We start from the raw sequence: 16,387 nt of genomic DNA on the forward strand, positions 1-16,387 counted from the left end.
TCCTAGTGACTTCTGTCATGGATTCCTTTGTAACTAATAGCTGAGGTAAACTTCATGATGATGCACAGCCACATATCCTTAGGAAAAGACAGGCTATCTTGGCATTGACATATGCTGTTGCTTTGGACAAGTCACGTAATTGCTCTATTTCAGTTTCCCCAGCTGTAAAGTATGAATAATATTTACCTTCAAGGATGTTGTGAACGACTTCCAAATTCTACTTCCCTGTAACAAGTTGTTTTTTTTTTAAATGAGCAAGTAACTCATAACTAATATGAATAGATTTTTGTGCCTGGCCTCGTAAGTTTTCCTCACTATTTTGTAAGGCTGGCTGAGGACTGATTAGACACAGTGAAAGTGAAGAGTGCTAAGTATAGGCAACAGGTCAGAACCAGTGATTAAACTATAAAAGCTTAACAAAATTCTAACAATGTTAAACCGTTAAGGATTTGATACAATTGGGAGAGGGGAGGAAAGAGTATTGATTCAATGAATGAAGACTGAACCCTAATGCTACTTCATGCAAAAGCTGGACCTAGTACCACTATACCAGGGGTCGGTAACCTTTCAGCAGTGGTGTGCTGAGTCTTCATGTATACACTCTAATTTAAGGCTTCGGTAATGCATTTTAACGTTTTTTTTAGAAGGCCTCTCTATAAGTCTATAATATATAACCAAACTACTGTTATATGTAAAGTAAACAAGGTTTTCAAAATGTTTCAGAAGCATTATTAAAATTCAATTAAAATGCAGATCTTATCAGTTTAGTGTGATCCTTGCCCTTGCTGAGTTTTCCAATGTCTGGCATGTATTTGGATACTTTAAGCGGCACACAGGCTTCTAAGTGATCAGTTGTTAACTGGCTAGAACCCCAGATCGGCAGCTGAGGTGAGTGGAGCTGGCGGCTGGTAGGACTGAGCAGGACCAGAGGCCTGGACCCTGTCTGGCAGGGGCCTGTGCTGGAACTCCTGCCAGAAGCAAGGTGAGTGGGGCTGCAGTGGGGACCCCGGCTGGCAAGGGGCCAGCAGTGGGAACCCCAGAGCAGTGGCGGGCTGAGTGGGTCAGCCCAGCCCGCTCTGGGGTTTCAGCCGCTGGCTCCTGCCAGCCGGGGTCTCAGTCCGCTGCCAGCCTGGGGTTCCTTCACCCAGGCCGGCAGCGGGCGCTGAGTGGGACCGGCGGCAGGACCCCGGCTAGCAGGAGCCAGCAGTGGAAACCCCAGAACGGTGGCGGGCTGAGCGGCTCAGCCTGTGCCACGTGACATTAAAAATCAGCTTGTGTGCCACCTTTGTTTGGCACACATGCCATAGGTTGCCGACCCCTACATTATACAGTAGCCACTGTATGCTAGTACCGTTTTATTATTCTGGTCCCTGCACCATCTCAGACCAATTTTCTGTTTTCAGACATGTCTGATATTTCAAGGAAGCAATGTAGGTGTTTCCTTTGTGACAGCTCCAGTCTGCTCTTACATCAGCACTGCCTGTCAAACTAAAACAGTGGGTCTCAGGTGGTCCATTTTCATTCCATTAATGCCCCCATTTCCAAGACACATGAGGTGTCTGTTTACTCTAGTCTTATTTATTTTCCATAAATTAGTTCCCAGAGTTAGAAGTTGGACATGTCATTCATTTTTCACTCCTTGAGGATGCCTGACAACCAAATCAAGTCTTTGGTAATGAGCTTACCCTAAATAAACTGAAAAAGATTGTGTGTAGGTGGAAACACACACTAGACTCAATAATGGTTGATTCATAAACTCCCTAACACATCTGAATCCTCTCCAGAGAGGTTGCTACAAGACACCTTCATGACCCAGTTAAGTTTGCCCTGTTTCAGGAACAATGATTCCAGCAATGAATGGTACAGATTTTAATATATTCCTTTAAAAAGAAGTTCAGGGAAAAAGGCAACAGATGAGTGAGTCAACCTAGAAGTATAAATGGGTGATTGGTCCAGTCACACTGCAATTCAGAATTCGCTGTACTATCTCTCACCCTTTTGTACTGAACTGTCCCACACTTCTAAATTACATAAAAGTATTTTTCCTATGAATGCACTTCACTGATTGTGTTAGTATCACTTTTAGACAGACTAAAAACCAGTATTTCTAAACCATGGATACCAAGCTAGTTTATATTATGAATGGTAGTATTTTGCTGTGGACCCTAATCTATTTTAAAGCTCTATTTAGCAGCATACAAATGTCAGATTTTAGCAGTCTTGTCTTGTTCTGCAAATTTTAAAACTGTTAATGTCTGACTGAATAAAAAAAAGCACATTAAAAGAGATTTGAGAGATTCTTGCATCTCAATCAAAGAGCTCTGCATGAAAAGGGAAAAATTATTGACATTACCGAAGCTTTATAGGGAACCTAATAAAATAAGAGCTTATATAAGTCCCTCACATATGAACATGCATATACAGTATAAATTACTTTTCAATGTAAGGCTTGGCCTGTTTAAATTGGAGAATTTTTTTTATTTTAATTAGAAAATGAGCTAAAACATTCTCTCAGCACATGTATACAAACTAAGAGCTATGACTAAACAAAAGTACAAATGGGCATATATAAGATACTGACTTCCAAATGCATTTGAGCTACTCATCCCTGCTCCTTACACCATTAACAATTTTTTGCCTTGGTAATAAGCACACATGCACCTGCCTCTTCCCCCATGTACAGTCTATCCAGAAAGGCTGTGCATCCTCTTGCTCTTTGGGAAATTCCTAAGCCTAAGACATTGTAAGGGACAACTCTGACCTATGGCACTCATCTCTCCAGCCTGCACAAAATACTGTCTGAATGTGCATTGCTGTGGCAGAAGTGCGCTGCAGTATCTCACAATATACCCAAGTTTGGGGGGTGAATCTGACTCCTGCCACCTAGCTTGATTGAGATCATGTGGGTTGGGCAGATGATATTGTTTTTCCTTCTCTCAACACATTTTGGAATTAGGAAAACATTTTAAAATGTATGAGATGGAAAAACTATTTCCCTGTAGAAAGACTCAAATAAGTGCTGTTCAAAAGTTCTAATGGCACTAGGACCATTTCTTCATTAGGGTGTTGGTGCTTAAGGAAAGATCCCACTCAAGGTCACTTATTATAAGTAAAAATGAGAGACTGGATGGTATAGTTTCTACTTACCCTTTTACTAATCTGCCACTTGGAATCTACTCCAACCGTCTCTTGTGCACTGGCCAGTAATTTCACCAAATGACTGTACTATTTCACCTCTCTTTAACATGGCTCTAGCTAAGAGCCAGTGGATACTCGTTCAGCCCATTCCACAGGAGCAAGCCTCACCCTTCAGTGGAAGTCAACAAGGGGAAATCATTGTCTTCCTCCACCTTGAGCTCACCTGGGTTAAGCCACAGGAGGGAGCACTGTGGATCTGTATATTTAATCTAAACAAATACAACAAAAAGAGCCTTCACATTAAAAGGTACTAAGTATATCCTGGTGCTGTTTAAAGAGAGTGTTGTTCTCCCTCGTAGAAAAATCTCTAATGGTTCTAGTTACATTTGATGAAGGAGCATCTGTCTAATCAAAGGACATGAAACAAACATCAACTCTTCCTCTAGTAAGTCCACATGGTATTCTGGAAGGACGATGCTTATGTATCTCATCTTCTAGGCCATTTACAGTGGACAAGATATTAAGATTTAGAAAGAGTGCTTGAGTGAAGGAAACATATCTTTTGGATCTACAGGCAGCTAGCTGTTTATTAATCTAGCCAGAACGAATATAAGCATAAAACTATCTTTAAAAGGGGAAGTCAGAGATCAGCTTCTCCAAAGCTGCATTGGTCCAAACGATGTAGGTTTCCCCAAGGCAGATGCTATGTCGTCAGAGAGAGGCTACCAATTTATGAAAGCCATAATTCTGATCTCATGCTTGACTTCATTGGTGTTACTCTTGTATCACCCTGGTGTAATTGAGATCAGAATCCGGCTCAATGTGTATTAAAAATAATGCATGGGTATCACCTGGAAACTAAATAAATCAGAGAAGGATAACACTAAACTGTGCTTTGACTATTCACAACATCAACTTATAGAAGCCATGCTTAAGAGAGAGTTAATTAATTCCAATATACAAAAAAAAATACACTCTCTTTAGTTGGGAAATTTGTGCCAGAGGTGCATCTCCCTATTTATATTTTTTGATCTCTACACTAATTATTTTCCTCTGGGCATAAGTGCATAATTCTTACTTAATTTACTTTAAATTGCACATTGCATTTAGGGCAGAATAGGCCTCACTCATTGTAATTGTTTCTCATAGTTCTGGAATTAGGCCAAATTCCATCTTCATTGTTCAGCTGTCCCCTACAGGTTGGTGCTCACACATGATGAGTGGTGTTTAAATTCTGTGGAGTGACAGATATATGGATAGGGAAGAGAGAGGAGAGGGGGGAAAAGAGCTTCTGAATCATTACTTTTGTTTTTTATCATGAGGCATAGCCTACTGCATCAGGCAGCCTGTGCTAGGCAGGAAATCCTGTAAATAGGTGGCTACAGCTTTCGTTAAGTAGGTCATAGTTCCATATGCCCCACTTGGAGCACTGTCATAGAAAAAGTGGCAAATTCCTGTGGCGAGGTCTCGCTCCAAGAAGTCATCATTTCCTCCAAGTGATTTCTGAGAGGGGGAAAATAAAAAGGAGAGGAGGAGAAAAATCAGATATCCATGTTCAGATCAGAATTACTAAGCTTAAAAAAAAATACTAGATCAGGACTACTATTGTATCCGCACTGAATATGGAAAACAGTTCTCCCTTCACAAATTCCTTTCCAAAGACTGTAGGACAACACAGGTTATTTAGAACCTTTTTCTCTACCTATGCTAATTCAGTTCTCTTAACTTCCCCTTTATGGACCTTATTTTTTGCATTTCTCTGGTAACACATGAGTAGCTATTTTTTCCAACTCTACTTAAACAGTGTCCCATTGGTGTTTAGTATTCTGGTGAAGTAAAAGGTGATTTTAAACAGATATTTAGACTTGAGAGAACATTCCCCTGCTATAACTGTAAAACTGCACCAAAAGAGACTGTATTTTGTTAATTGCAGGAGGTTTTAATCTTCTGAATACATTTTCAAAAGATGCTTACATGACGTGCTTTTTGAGGAGGGAATTTTTTTTCCCCACAAATACCAAAAATGGAGTTAGACAGTTTCAAATGCAATACCTTCCCAACCCCACACTCAGATATTACTGGAAATCTGCTGTACTCACCTGTTCCTGAAGAAACAGATCGTTAGCCACGTGCACTATTCGATCCACATGGATTATGCCCCCAATGCTGGTCACCTCTATGTCCGACAGCAGTGTGAGAACAAGAATAGCTTCCACCAGCAGCTGTCTGTATTCAGGCTGGGGTACATGGTTCAGCACTGACTCCACATGCACAGCAAACTTGATTTCACCAGGGGTCATCTGGAAAGTTAGAGGATAGGTTAGTGGAAAGTAGGGCTGTCGATTAACCACAGTTAACTCATGCAATTAACTCAAAAAATGAATTGCGATTAAAAAAGTTAATCACAATTAATTGTAGGTTTAATCGCACTATTAAACAATAGAATACCAATTGAAATTTATTAAATATTTTGGATGTTTTTCTTCATTTTTATATACACTGTAATCTGTGTTGTAATTTAAATCAAAGCGTGTATCATTTTGATTACAAATATTTGCACTGTAAAAATTATAAACAAGAATATTTTTCAGTTCTTCTCATACAAGTACTGTAGTGTGATCTCTATCGGGAAAGTGTAACTTACAAATATAGATTTTTTTTGGTTACATAACTGCACTCAAAAACAAAACAATGCAAAACTTTAGTGCTTACAAGTCCACTTAATCCTACTTCTTATTCATCCAATTGCTAAGACAAACAAGTTTGTTTATATTTACAGGAGATAAATGTAAACAAACACTTATTTACAATGTCACCTAAAAATGAGAACATGCATTTGCATGGCACTTTTGTAACTGGCATTGCAAGGTATTTATGTGCCAGATATGCTAAACATTTGTATGCCCCTTCATGCTTCAGCTAGCATTCCAGAGGACATGCTGATCATAGATTATTAGGGTTGGAAGAGACCTCAGGAGATCATCTAGTCCAACCCCCTGCTCAAAGCAGGACCCATCCCCAGATCCCTAAATGGCCCCCTCAAGGATTGAACTCACAACCCTGGGTTTAGCAGGCCAATGCTCAAACCACTGAGCTATCCCTCCCCCCGATGCTTGTTAAAAAAATAATGTGTTAATTAAATTTGTGATTGAACTCCTTGGCAGAGAATTGTATGTCCCCTGCTCTGTTCTAGCTGCATTCTGCCATATATTTCATGTTATAGCAGTCTAGGATGATGACCCAGCACAAGTTCATTTTAAGAACACTTTCACTGCAGATTTCACAAAACGCAAACAAAGTATCTGTGACACTCTATACCTTGGGGGAACACCCTACACCCCCATGTTCATCTTTATAAAATGCTTGTGTGGTATCCAATGCAAAGTTTATCATGTTGGGTGTCTTAGGAAGGTTCATGATGCACTGAGCATGGTTGTTATAGTGATGTTATAGTAATTGTTACAGTAATGTTATAGTAAGGTTACAGGTTACAATTTCATGTATATAGTTAAGAGGCTGAAAATGAATCCTCATGGCTTAGGGCTGATCTACACTTGGCGGGGAGGGTGTCGATGTAAGATACGCAACTTTTGCTGCGGGAATAGCGTAGCTGAAGTCGACATATCTTATTTCGACTTACCTCCCGTCCTCACAGCACGGGATTGACGGCCGCGGCTCCCCCGTCAACTCTGCTTCCGCCTCTCACCTTGGTGGAGTTACAGAGTTGATGGCAGTGTGTTCAGGGCTCAATTTATCGCATCTAGACGAGACACGATAAATTGATCCCCGATAGATCGATCACTACCCGCCGATCCGGCGGGTAGTGTGGATGTACCCTTAGAGCAAGCCCAGGCAAAAACATTCCAAGAACAGAGAGGAAGTTCACATCTTATCAGGGCAGGTATGGGACAAACCCAGCCCAGCCTCACAGGAACAAAGGGCACTGGTCTAGGCAGCAACGAAAGGATCTGTTGGACTCTCGAGTAAGGTATTGCTCACCTGACTCTGAAGGGAGGGAACAAAGGACAAGATAAAAGGGAGAGACGTTTGCCATGTTCTCTCTCTTCCACCTACATCTACAGACTCCACACCAAGCGACTGAAGCGCTGATCAAAAGGGAGAGCCTGGCTGAAGAGCAACCAGCCAGGCTGTGGTGAGAAGCATGTAAGTTTATAAGGGCACTGAAAGTGTTAAGATCAGCTTAGAATATGTTGTGATTTTATTTCATTTGACCAAATCTGACTTGTTATGCTTTGACTTATAATCACTTAAAATGTATCTTTGTAGTTAATAAATCTGTTTGCTTATTCTACCTGAAGCAGTGCGTTTGGTTTGAAGCATGACAGAGACTCCCCTTGGGATAACAAGCCTGGTACATATCAATTTCTTTGTTAAATTGACAAACACATATAAGCTTGCAGCATCCAGCAGGCATAACTGGACACTTCAAGACGGAGGTTCCTAGGGGTTGTGTCTGGGGCTGGAGATATTGGCTAGTGTCATTTGGTTGCAAGTAGCTGGGAGCAGCTTACATGCCAGAGGCTGTCCCTGAACAGCCCAGGAGTGGGAGTTCTCACAGCAGAGCAGAATAAGGCTGGCTTCCAGAGTCAAGGATTGGAAGGACCTAGCAAATCACTGGTCCAGGTAACACCAGAGGGGAACGCCACCGTATCAATGTGAGATTTGTAAAGATAGCTACAGCACTGGACCAAAGGTTTAAGAATCTGAAGTGCCGTCCAAAATCTGAGAGAGACAAGGTGTGGAGCATGCTTTCAGAAGTCTTAAAAGAGCAACACTAGAATGCGGAAACTACAGAACCCGAACCACCAGAAAAGGAAATCGACCTTCTGCTGGTGGCATCTGACTGAGATAATGAAAATGAACATTCGTCAGTCTGCACTACTTTGGATTGTTATCGATCAGAACCTGTCATCAGCAAGGACGCATGTCCCCTGGAATGGTGGTTGAAGCATGAATGGATATATGAATCTTTAGCACATCTGGCACGTAAATATCATGTGACGCCGGCTACAACAGTGCCATAAGAATGCTTGTTCTCATTTTCAGGTGATATTGTAATCAAGAAGTGGGCAGCGTTATCTCCTGCAAAAGTAAACAAACTTGTCTGTCAGAGTGATTGGCTGACCAAGAAGTAGGACTGAGTGGACTTGCAGTCCCTAAAATTTTACATTGTTTTATTTGAGTGCATTTTTTTTGTAAATAATTCTACACTTATAAGTTCAACTTCCATGATAAAGAGATTGCACTACAGTACTTGTATTAGGTGAATTGAAAAATAGTATTTCTTTTGTTTTTTTGCAGTACAAATACCTGTAATCAAAAATAAATATAAAGTGAGCACTGTACACTTTGCATTCTGTGTTGTAATTGAAATCAATATATCTGAAAATGTAGAAAACATCCAAAATATTTAAATTAATGGTATTCTATTCTTAACAGTGTGATTAATCGCGTGATTAATCGTGATTAATTTTTTAATCACTTGACAGCCCTAGTGAAAAGATAAACAGATAAATGCAAGGAGATAAGGCCCCAGATCCTTCAGTTAAACATTTACTTAACTTTGCACATGTAAACAGTCCAATAGAAATGAATGGGACTACTTGCATATGTAAAACTAAGCACTTGCGAACTGTTTGCAGACTCAAGGCCTACCAATCCAAAAAAATTCTGTAACTTCCAGAAAAGTCTGTTACACTATTACTATCTGTGAACACACATTGCTTACATATGGGAATGTTGATGCTTATTATCTTGCAAATTAATTCTTTGATCACGACATTAACCTCACATTATTTTGTGTAGGCATCTTTTTGGATCACAGGTTTTGTTTATGAAGCTAAAGATATTGTAGAGATTAAAAAAAAAACCCACATCACCTGCTAAGAGTGAATGTTATCCCAAAGACTGATATCTACATTGCTGGTAGAACAACCTACTTTGCATGGGCAGAGCTGTACAGATGTCACATGAAATGATAGCCTCAGGAAGTTATGCTTATTTAGTTTGATTCCTATTAACAGTGAAGTTAGATATGGTGAAGGTCAGATAGGTCTAAAAATGAATCCTATTTTTTGTAACTAGCCTGATGTTGGAGGAGGATAGGGGGAGGAGGGGAAACTTATCACTTCCACAAAATAAGGACTGCAATACCACAGAAAATTTCATCTTCTTTTGCAGCTGTTACCAGCACCATAACATAGAGTGATGCCTATGTTTCAAACTGGGATATGCACACTGAGCTGTGCCTCCATTCTGCTTGTCTGCTCTATTTTTATGAGCAGACAGGAGTCTGCATTAAATAGGAATTCAGTAGGATTGTTGTGAATTTCAATACTCTACATACTTACAAAAGCGAGGCAGACAGGCAGGATGGCATTGTTTGCATGTATAATACACCTGTAAACTTAAAGCCAGACTGTCTAATTTTAGGCCTACCAATTCTAACCGTATCCTGTTAATTCTGAAAACAGATTTGAAGGAGAGTGAATGCTGTCCAAGTGTTTTAACCAGTTAAATGGCAATAAAGCTTACAAGTTAGAATATGAGACTCATGCAGTATTACACTAAACAAGGCAGACATTACGCTTTAACAAGGGATGGTATTCATTTTAATCAAACAGCAATATTACACTGATATTCATTAATATATACCCATGAGTGAGGTGCCACCTTATAAGTGGTATGGGTGACAGTCACACCATAAGAGGTACTGTCATCGGCATACATGAAATTGTTAAAACACATGGCTTGCTGTACCAAGCGCACTGCAAAAAGATTTTGCATTTCACAAGTGTAATGCCACCTGTGCAAATGCACAATTGAATCATCCATAGCATTTAAGAGCAAGAAAAGAAGGTTTTTTATCATAGTGAACAAAGAGCTGCCTGGAAACTGCTGGAGGAGCAGGTAAGATCTGCTCCCACGGTGAAGAAAAACCATCTGCTCTGGAGACAAAGCAGCCCTTGTGGTAAGCAGCTATCCAAGGAAAGACAATGTTGGGAGTCAAAGATCCCTGAGAGTGGAAACAGGAATGGAGCACTATAGGGTTTCGGTTGGGGGTGGGGTGAAATTCACGTGCTTCTCTTTTCCTGGAGGGAACATACTCAAATATCTTCAATTGACAAGAATGATCACAGTTTGCAATCTGTGAAACAGTTACTCTCCAGATGCTGAGAAACAGGCAAGAGGAAAGGTTTAGAAACAGTAATTTAACCTACTCACTCTACAGCTCGTTAGCCTTATGACTTGGTTCCCTGTTTCACTGGCTCAAAGCATCATTACACTATATCATACTGCGTCAAGGTTCTAACATGCAAGACTGTTTGTGGTTCAGGTGGTGGCAGAGGTGGTAGGTGGGTCTCTTCAAAGTCTAGGATCATGAATGAAAGGGAAAACTAAAATAAAACATCTAGGTGTAGCATAAATGATCTACATTGACAAGGGAATCACTTGGAATCACTGAGTCCTATTGAAGCAACAAAGAATCCTGTGGCACCTTATAGACTAACAGACGTTTTGCAGCATGAGCTTTCGTGGGTGAATACCCACTTCTTCGGCTTGCATCCGAAGAAGTGGGTATTCACCCACGAAAGCTCATGCTGCAAAACATCTGTTAGTCTATAAGGTGCCACAGGATTCTTTGTTGCTTTTACAGATCCAGACTAACACGGCTACCCCTCTGATACTTGAGTCCTATTGATGGATAGTCGCAACACACAAAGGAAGCAAGACTCTAGCACTTGCTCTCTCAGATTGAAACAGCTCAAAAAAATTATATGAAGAAAGAACAAAGGTTTAAAAAGGCAAAATTTGTGTCAGCCACATTTCTGTGATTCGTATTTGTTTTTGTAACCACAGTGCTGAAATATTGTCTGCAGTCACAGAATTCTAAAAAGGTATTTGTCTTTGTTTAATTTCAGCAAACTTTAACCTTTCTTTAGTAAAAAATTAATACTTGAACAGGGAAAATTAAGAGAAAAAGACTGAATGCATATTAGCTACCAAAAAATGTTACATTATTGCAATTTTCCTAGAAAATAGCATTCAGAGGTCAAGGACTGTTTTTAACGTTTTCAAGTGGGAAATCTTGCTTCTAAATTCAGAATGTGCCATCAAGATTAATTATCAATTCACTGCAGGTGCAGAGCTCTGATACTTCATTGCCTGTGGTTAAAAATAACTTCACTTTCTTAAATGCACAGAGGGAAAAGAATATAAGTTAAAAGTGATGTTGAATAAGTGAATGAGGCTCATATTATGGTACATCATAGAAATTATACTAACACATGCAAACCTCAGATGTTCTAAATATAATCTTATGTTGTCATGGGAAAGCCTAGTATTTTCAAGACTTGCATATCTCTGAACATCATGGATCTCAGATTAAAATCTGCCCTATAGCATCCATCACTCAGACATTCAGCAGAACTATTAGTTAAGATTCAAACTGTAAAACTTCCATTGTAAGCTTAGATTTTAAAACAAAGCGTTTTCTCCAATGATCCTGTTACATCGTGTGCTTGAGAGTCATACAACTTGTCATAAAATCATGGAAAAATATTATTATTTACTATACCTCTCTTGTAGTTGAAGAAGGAAGGACATAGCCATCAATGGACAGGCCATGGCACTAAAAAATTTTTTAAAAAAAAATCAATATTGATTAAAAACACAATCCTTAAAAGTATATCTGGAAACTTATATTCCTTTTGAGTTTTAAATTCTTCCTGGAAAAGCTGTTCTGATGTCTGACAAGTTTTAAAAACAGCGAACCCATATAAAATGTTATTTTATTTATCCCAAAAAGTTCATCATATGACAAGAAAAATATTGGAGAGAAAGACTGGATGCTCTAAATAACTCTATGCCACACTTAAGCTGAAACACAACTGTTCAGTGGGAGGGAGGAAAGCAGTAACAGCAGGAGACATCTAAAGGTGAAAGTACAGCAAATTATATATGAGCTTGCAATACGAAAGGACAATTAGAGGAGGGTAAAAAAAAAAAAAAAAAAAAAAAAAAAAAGCAGCCCACCAACAGAGCAGCATTGTTATGGACCAGGAAAGTGAAGCTCCCTCTCTCTTGCTCTAGGGTCAAACACCACTTAGTTTAGGATATGTGACTTGGAGCACCAGAATAGAATATCAGTAAATGAAAAGTGCCATTCAAAATGGCAACAAAAATTATGGAGGAGCTAGACAAATTGGCATATGAGGAAAGAGTTTCAAAAAAATTAAATACATGTAGCTTGGCTAAGGCATGACCAGGGCATGATGTTCATCTAGGCATCTGAAGTCTGAAAACACCAAGGAGGAAGAGGTATTAAGAATTGTCCAAAGGGATTTTAAGAATAATTGGATGATAATGAGCAAAGGAAAATATAGGCTGAGTTTGACTAAATAAAATTCTATTTGATTCTCAAGAAAAAAAAAACCTTATATGTACAGTAGTTCAGGAAAGTGAGCTAATTAAAAGCAAAATGGCGGTGGAAGCCTAATATTGCCAAATCTGCAATTTCCATCATATTGCAAATAAAGTATGACCTCAGTCATTTTACAATTGTAGTTTGCTATCTTTTAAATGCTTTTCCTTTCATGGTCGCTGTGTAGAAGTCACTCAAACAACAAGGGAAACTGACTATTCATGGGAAACTGTGACACTAACTATAAAAAATGCTGTCATCCATAAGGAAAACTTGAACAATTTTTCCTCTGAGCTGTCAGTTTTAGTTAATTTAGGTATTATTTGTAAAAATGGTACATTTCAGACAAAGGCAATTTAAGTTGGCAATTTCCCTTTAATAAACCTAGTGGATGAATTCACAAAAGACTTGTGTCTTTGCTGGCATCAGTTAAGCTTATATTTTAGAGTGTTGCTTTGAATTGCACAACTGAGAGCATATATTCCTACCTCCATTTTAGTACTCAATACGGCTCAATGCTGCTGGGTGCTGAACACTCTGGCCCTAATCCAGCAATACACAAAAGCAGGTGAATAATCTCATTGAAGTCAACTGGAATTCATGTTCCCCTGTTTCTTAAATCATTCTCAAATTCAGCTACTGCACCATACTACTAAACTCAGGAGCAACTTCAGGGATTATTTTCAGTGACAGTAGAGAAAACTAAAAATTGGTTTTAAAAATAGTCTAGCCCTTATGAAATCCAGCAGTAGAACTCAGACATTTTAAAGAAAGATAGCTTTTTATTTAACCCTTCCTATTCTACCGACTTATCTTCTTGAATTGAGGGTGTGCGGATTGTGAGCCCTTCAGTGTTAATGACCATGACCTATTTAAGATGGGTAACAATGTGAAACTGTAGAATTTAATCATTCGTCTGCAGTTTAGTGCTGGTTTCAGAGGAAATACATTGACAAACTGATTCATGAGCACATGTGAATGGAGCTCTTGTGTATTAGTCAGACATATTCCACAAAGTATTATAGTTTTTCCTGACCACAGTAATATTCCATCTGAAATACCAGCCTCCCAAGATACTGTACACACCCTCAACTGCTATTAACTTACCTTCTGAAGGATTTTCCATACTTTTTGATAGAACCCTACAGGAACTCTGTTAATGGCACCATCAAGCCGCCTTCTGCGGAGCCATTGCCCTTGGCGATCACCCCAACTGATGTCGTTTCCAGTAGACCCTGTAGGAGATGATGGAGTACTGCTCCTCTGCAAGAGACAGACCATTTAGTAACTACAACATGTTAACATGAGGGCACCCACTCTTGCATGTTACACCATTCTGTTATAGTTTCAATTCAAAGCAGTTTTTAGTGAATATTGACTGATTTCTTTTGAAGACTTTGGGAGGATAAGGTCAACGTTTTTCTTTCACAACAAATCTCTTCACATTTTACTTATTTGCCTCAATTTCAAAATGAGCCAATGAGCAGTCAGCAAAACAAAATCAGCTTGACTTTGCAGCTCCATCTGACCCAATTAATAAAGTGAGTTTAGAAAAGTCTTCTATCATAGTTGGGGTGGGAGGCGGGGGATGTCTTTACTTGACAGAGCAACCACACAGACTGAATCCTAATTCTAAGTGGCACTGCTGTTAAAGTACTTAAACTTGGGAACAAATGCCTCACTTCTGACTTGGCAGCACCGGCTACTTTCCCCTTGCTCTTCCATTCAAAAACTAAACAGGCTGGAGTCTCCTTAGCTTGAGATCAAAATACATATTGGGGATTTGGCTAAAGGTAAACTTTAGAGCTAAAAGTAGTAGGAAGGAATTGTAACTTTTTTGTAAATATGTTGTAAGCTCAATGGTGGTTTTAAGGTATACTATGAAAAGGTCACAGGCATGCAAAAATGGTTAAACTAAACAGAACACATTAGTAGATTTATTTCCTCACACTGCATAGTATATGTGTATGGAGAGGGATCCAGTCATCCATAGTCAAGGGATGATTGTTAATCTGTCCCTTTGACAAATATCTTGATTGCTTCTCTGCCCCCTCTAGTGCAGTATATGGAGCAACTATCCCAACCTGGGCTTTTTCCATTTTCCTGATACCCAGATACAGATTTCTTTTGCGGCTATCTGCTAGAGCTAGGCAAAGGAATGCCCTTATACCCCATTGAGGAGACCTTCCATTGGACCATCTCAGTAATCTCTGGGAGACACAAGGAGCAGAAATGGCATTTCCCCCATCAGACCTTTCCCGGAATTTTAAAAATTCGACTGGTCTTGCCAGCTGAGTCTTCCTTGAACATGAGTTTATTTGGTTTGTGGAACTTACCAGCTCTGCCAAGCATGTCTGCAGACCTTATAAATTCTTTGCACCACAGCCTTTGGTGTGAAAGACATTACAGGATCTGCAGCTGTGTTTTAAGACAAATGATGGGACCGTAATTTCAGGAAGGCACTTTTGCAAGAAGCTACAGGGGTCAGAATCTATCTTGTAGAAATTATAATTGAAGATATAAGATATTACATCTCTCCACATGTCAGACTTACATCCTGAATGCTGTCATTATTGCTCTTGATTTCACTGTTATTTACTCTTTCAGGCTTGATCACGAGCAAATTGGGCAAACAGATTACTGCTCTTTGTTATCTGTAAAGTTGGGGCATCATCATTAAATTCTTATTTCCAGGGCTAGTGGAAATCACATGTGTTCTGCATTAGAAGCCCTCATTCCTTCTTGCATAAGAATGGCTCTGGCATTCTTCAGCAGCCAGTCCACAGCCTGGGGAAGCAAAAGCCACCCATTTAAAGGAATGCACTGCAAAGGGCATCATAGGTTGAGAGAGACAAGGGCCCATATTTTGATACATGGGACTACTCAATAAATCACACATACACTATCAGTAGATGAAAGCCAGTGCTGTCATATGGGTATGGCATTTAGGCCAAGTAAACCCACCACCTTTGCTCTCTATCTGATTATTTTCCCATAGCATTTTCCTTCTTTTAGCCTCTCTATGGCCAGCATGGGTAGCTTGCTTGCTAGCTGGCATTAGGTGGTAAAACCTCAGAGTGGTCCTGGTAACAGTGCCATCATATTTCAGTACACATGGGAACTGTTTACACTTATGCCCAATTCTGTACAGCTTGGGATCAGATTATTTTAGTACTTGTGGCAGCCTTTCACACCAGTACATCTGTGTACTATTCTGCCGAATACCACACAGGGAAACACACACAAAACACCACAGCAGTAAACATGCTAACACCACAAAGCAGCGTGTATTAGTGAATAGGAAATCAGATAGTGAAGACACGTAGGTAGGTAATATTGAGGGGCTATTGTTTCCATGCACTGGGTGTTGTAACGAGCCATGTTGCTGTTTGTACTTGTTCCCCAAAGCTCGTACACAGAGCTGCCCCGGCTGGAGGCACCACCCCCTTTTTGTTAGTCCATGTAGCTGTTACTTCCACCTCCTCTGCTCAACTGTCACATTCTAACTGCCATAGAACCTTTGGATGCCAACATTCCATCTTTTGTGCTCATGGAACCCAGTGGGGATTGAACCTAGTGACATTCTAAACAACAGCTCTCAACCCTGCTTGTAGTTTCTTCCATCACTTCACACTGACACAGCCTGGCAATCCTGGAATCTTCTTATAATACATGAATCATTCAATCCTCCTAAACTATACAACTCCTGGGCAATGTTCGCATCTTCCTCGGATTTTTACAGAGAAGCAAGCGTCTCTCCCCTTGCTTACAAATATCCTTCATGGTAGTCCATCTGGGGGTTGG

General features: G+C 39.8%; 1 protein-coding gene across 7 annotated transcripts in view; it reads right to left on the minus strand.

Annotated features, from left to right (window-relative positions):
* Positions 1–886: 886 nt before the first annotated feature.
* The window catches only part of PHKA2 (phosphorylase kinase regulatory subunit alpha 2), a 66,251-nt gene continuing 50,750 nt past the window's right edge, over positions 887–16,387 (minus strand). For 3 of the 7 annotated variants that reach the window (XM_039527605.1, XM_039527611.1, XM_039527609.1), the window contains exons 31-34: positions 13,691–13,846; positions 11,738–11,791; positions 5,238–5,438; positions 4,468–4,641 (exon numbers count right to left, since the gene is read on the minus strand). In XM_039527605.1, the coding sequence (XP_039383539.1) occupies positions 4,468–4,641; positions 5,238–5,438; positions 11,738–11,791; positions 13,691–13,846 (585 nt within the window). Of the gene's footprint in view, positions 4,642–5,237; positions 5,439–10,383; positions 10,532–11,737; positions 11,792–13,690; positions 13,847–16,387 lie in introns of those variants that run through there. The other 4 variants (XM_039527633.1, XM_039527622.1, XR_005595142.1 and 1 more) reach the window with 3 other exon arrangements.

This window comes from Mauremys reevesii, linkage group 1 (genome assembly GCF_016161935.1).
Source record: "Mauremys reevesii isolate NIE-2019 linkage group 1, ASM1616193v1, whole genome shotgun sequence".
In the NCBI taxonomy this organism is placed as follows: Eukaryota; Metazoa; Chordata; order Testudines; family Geoemydidae; genus Mauremys; species Mauremys reevesii.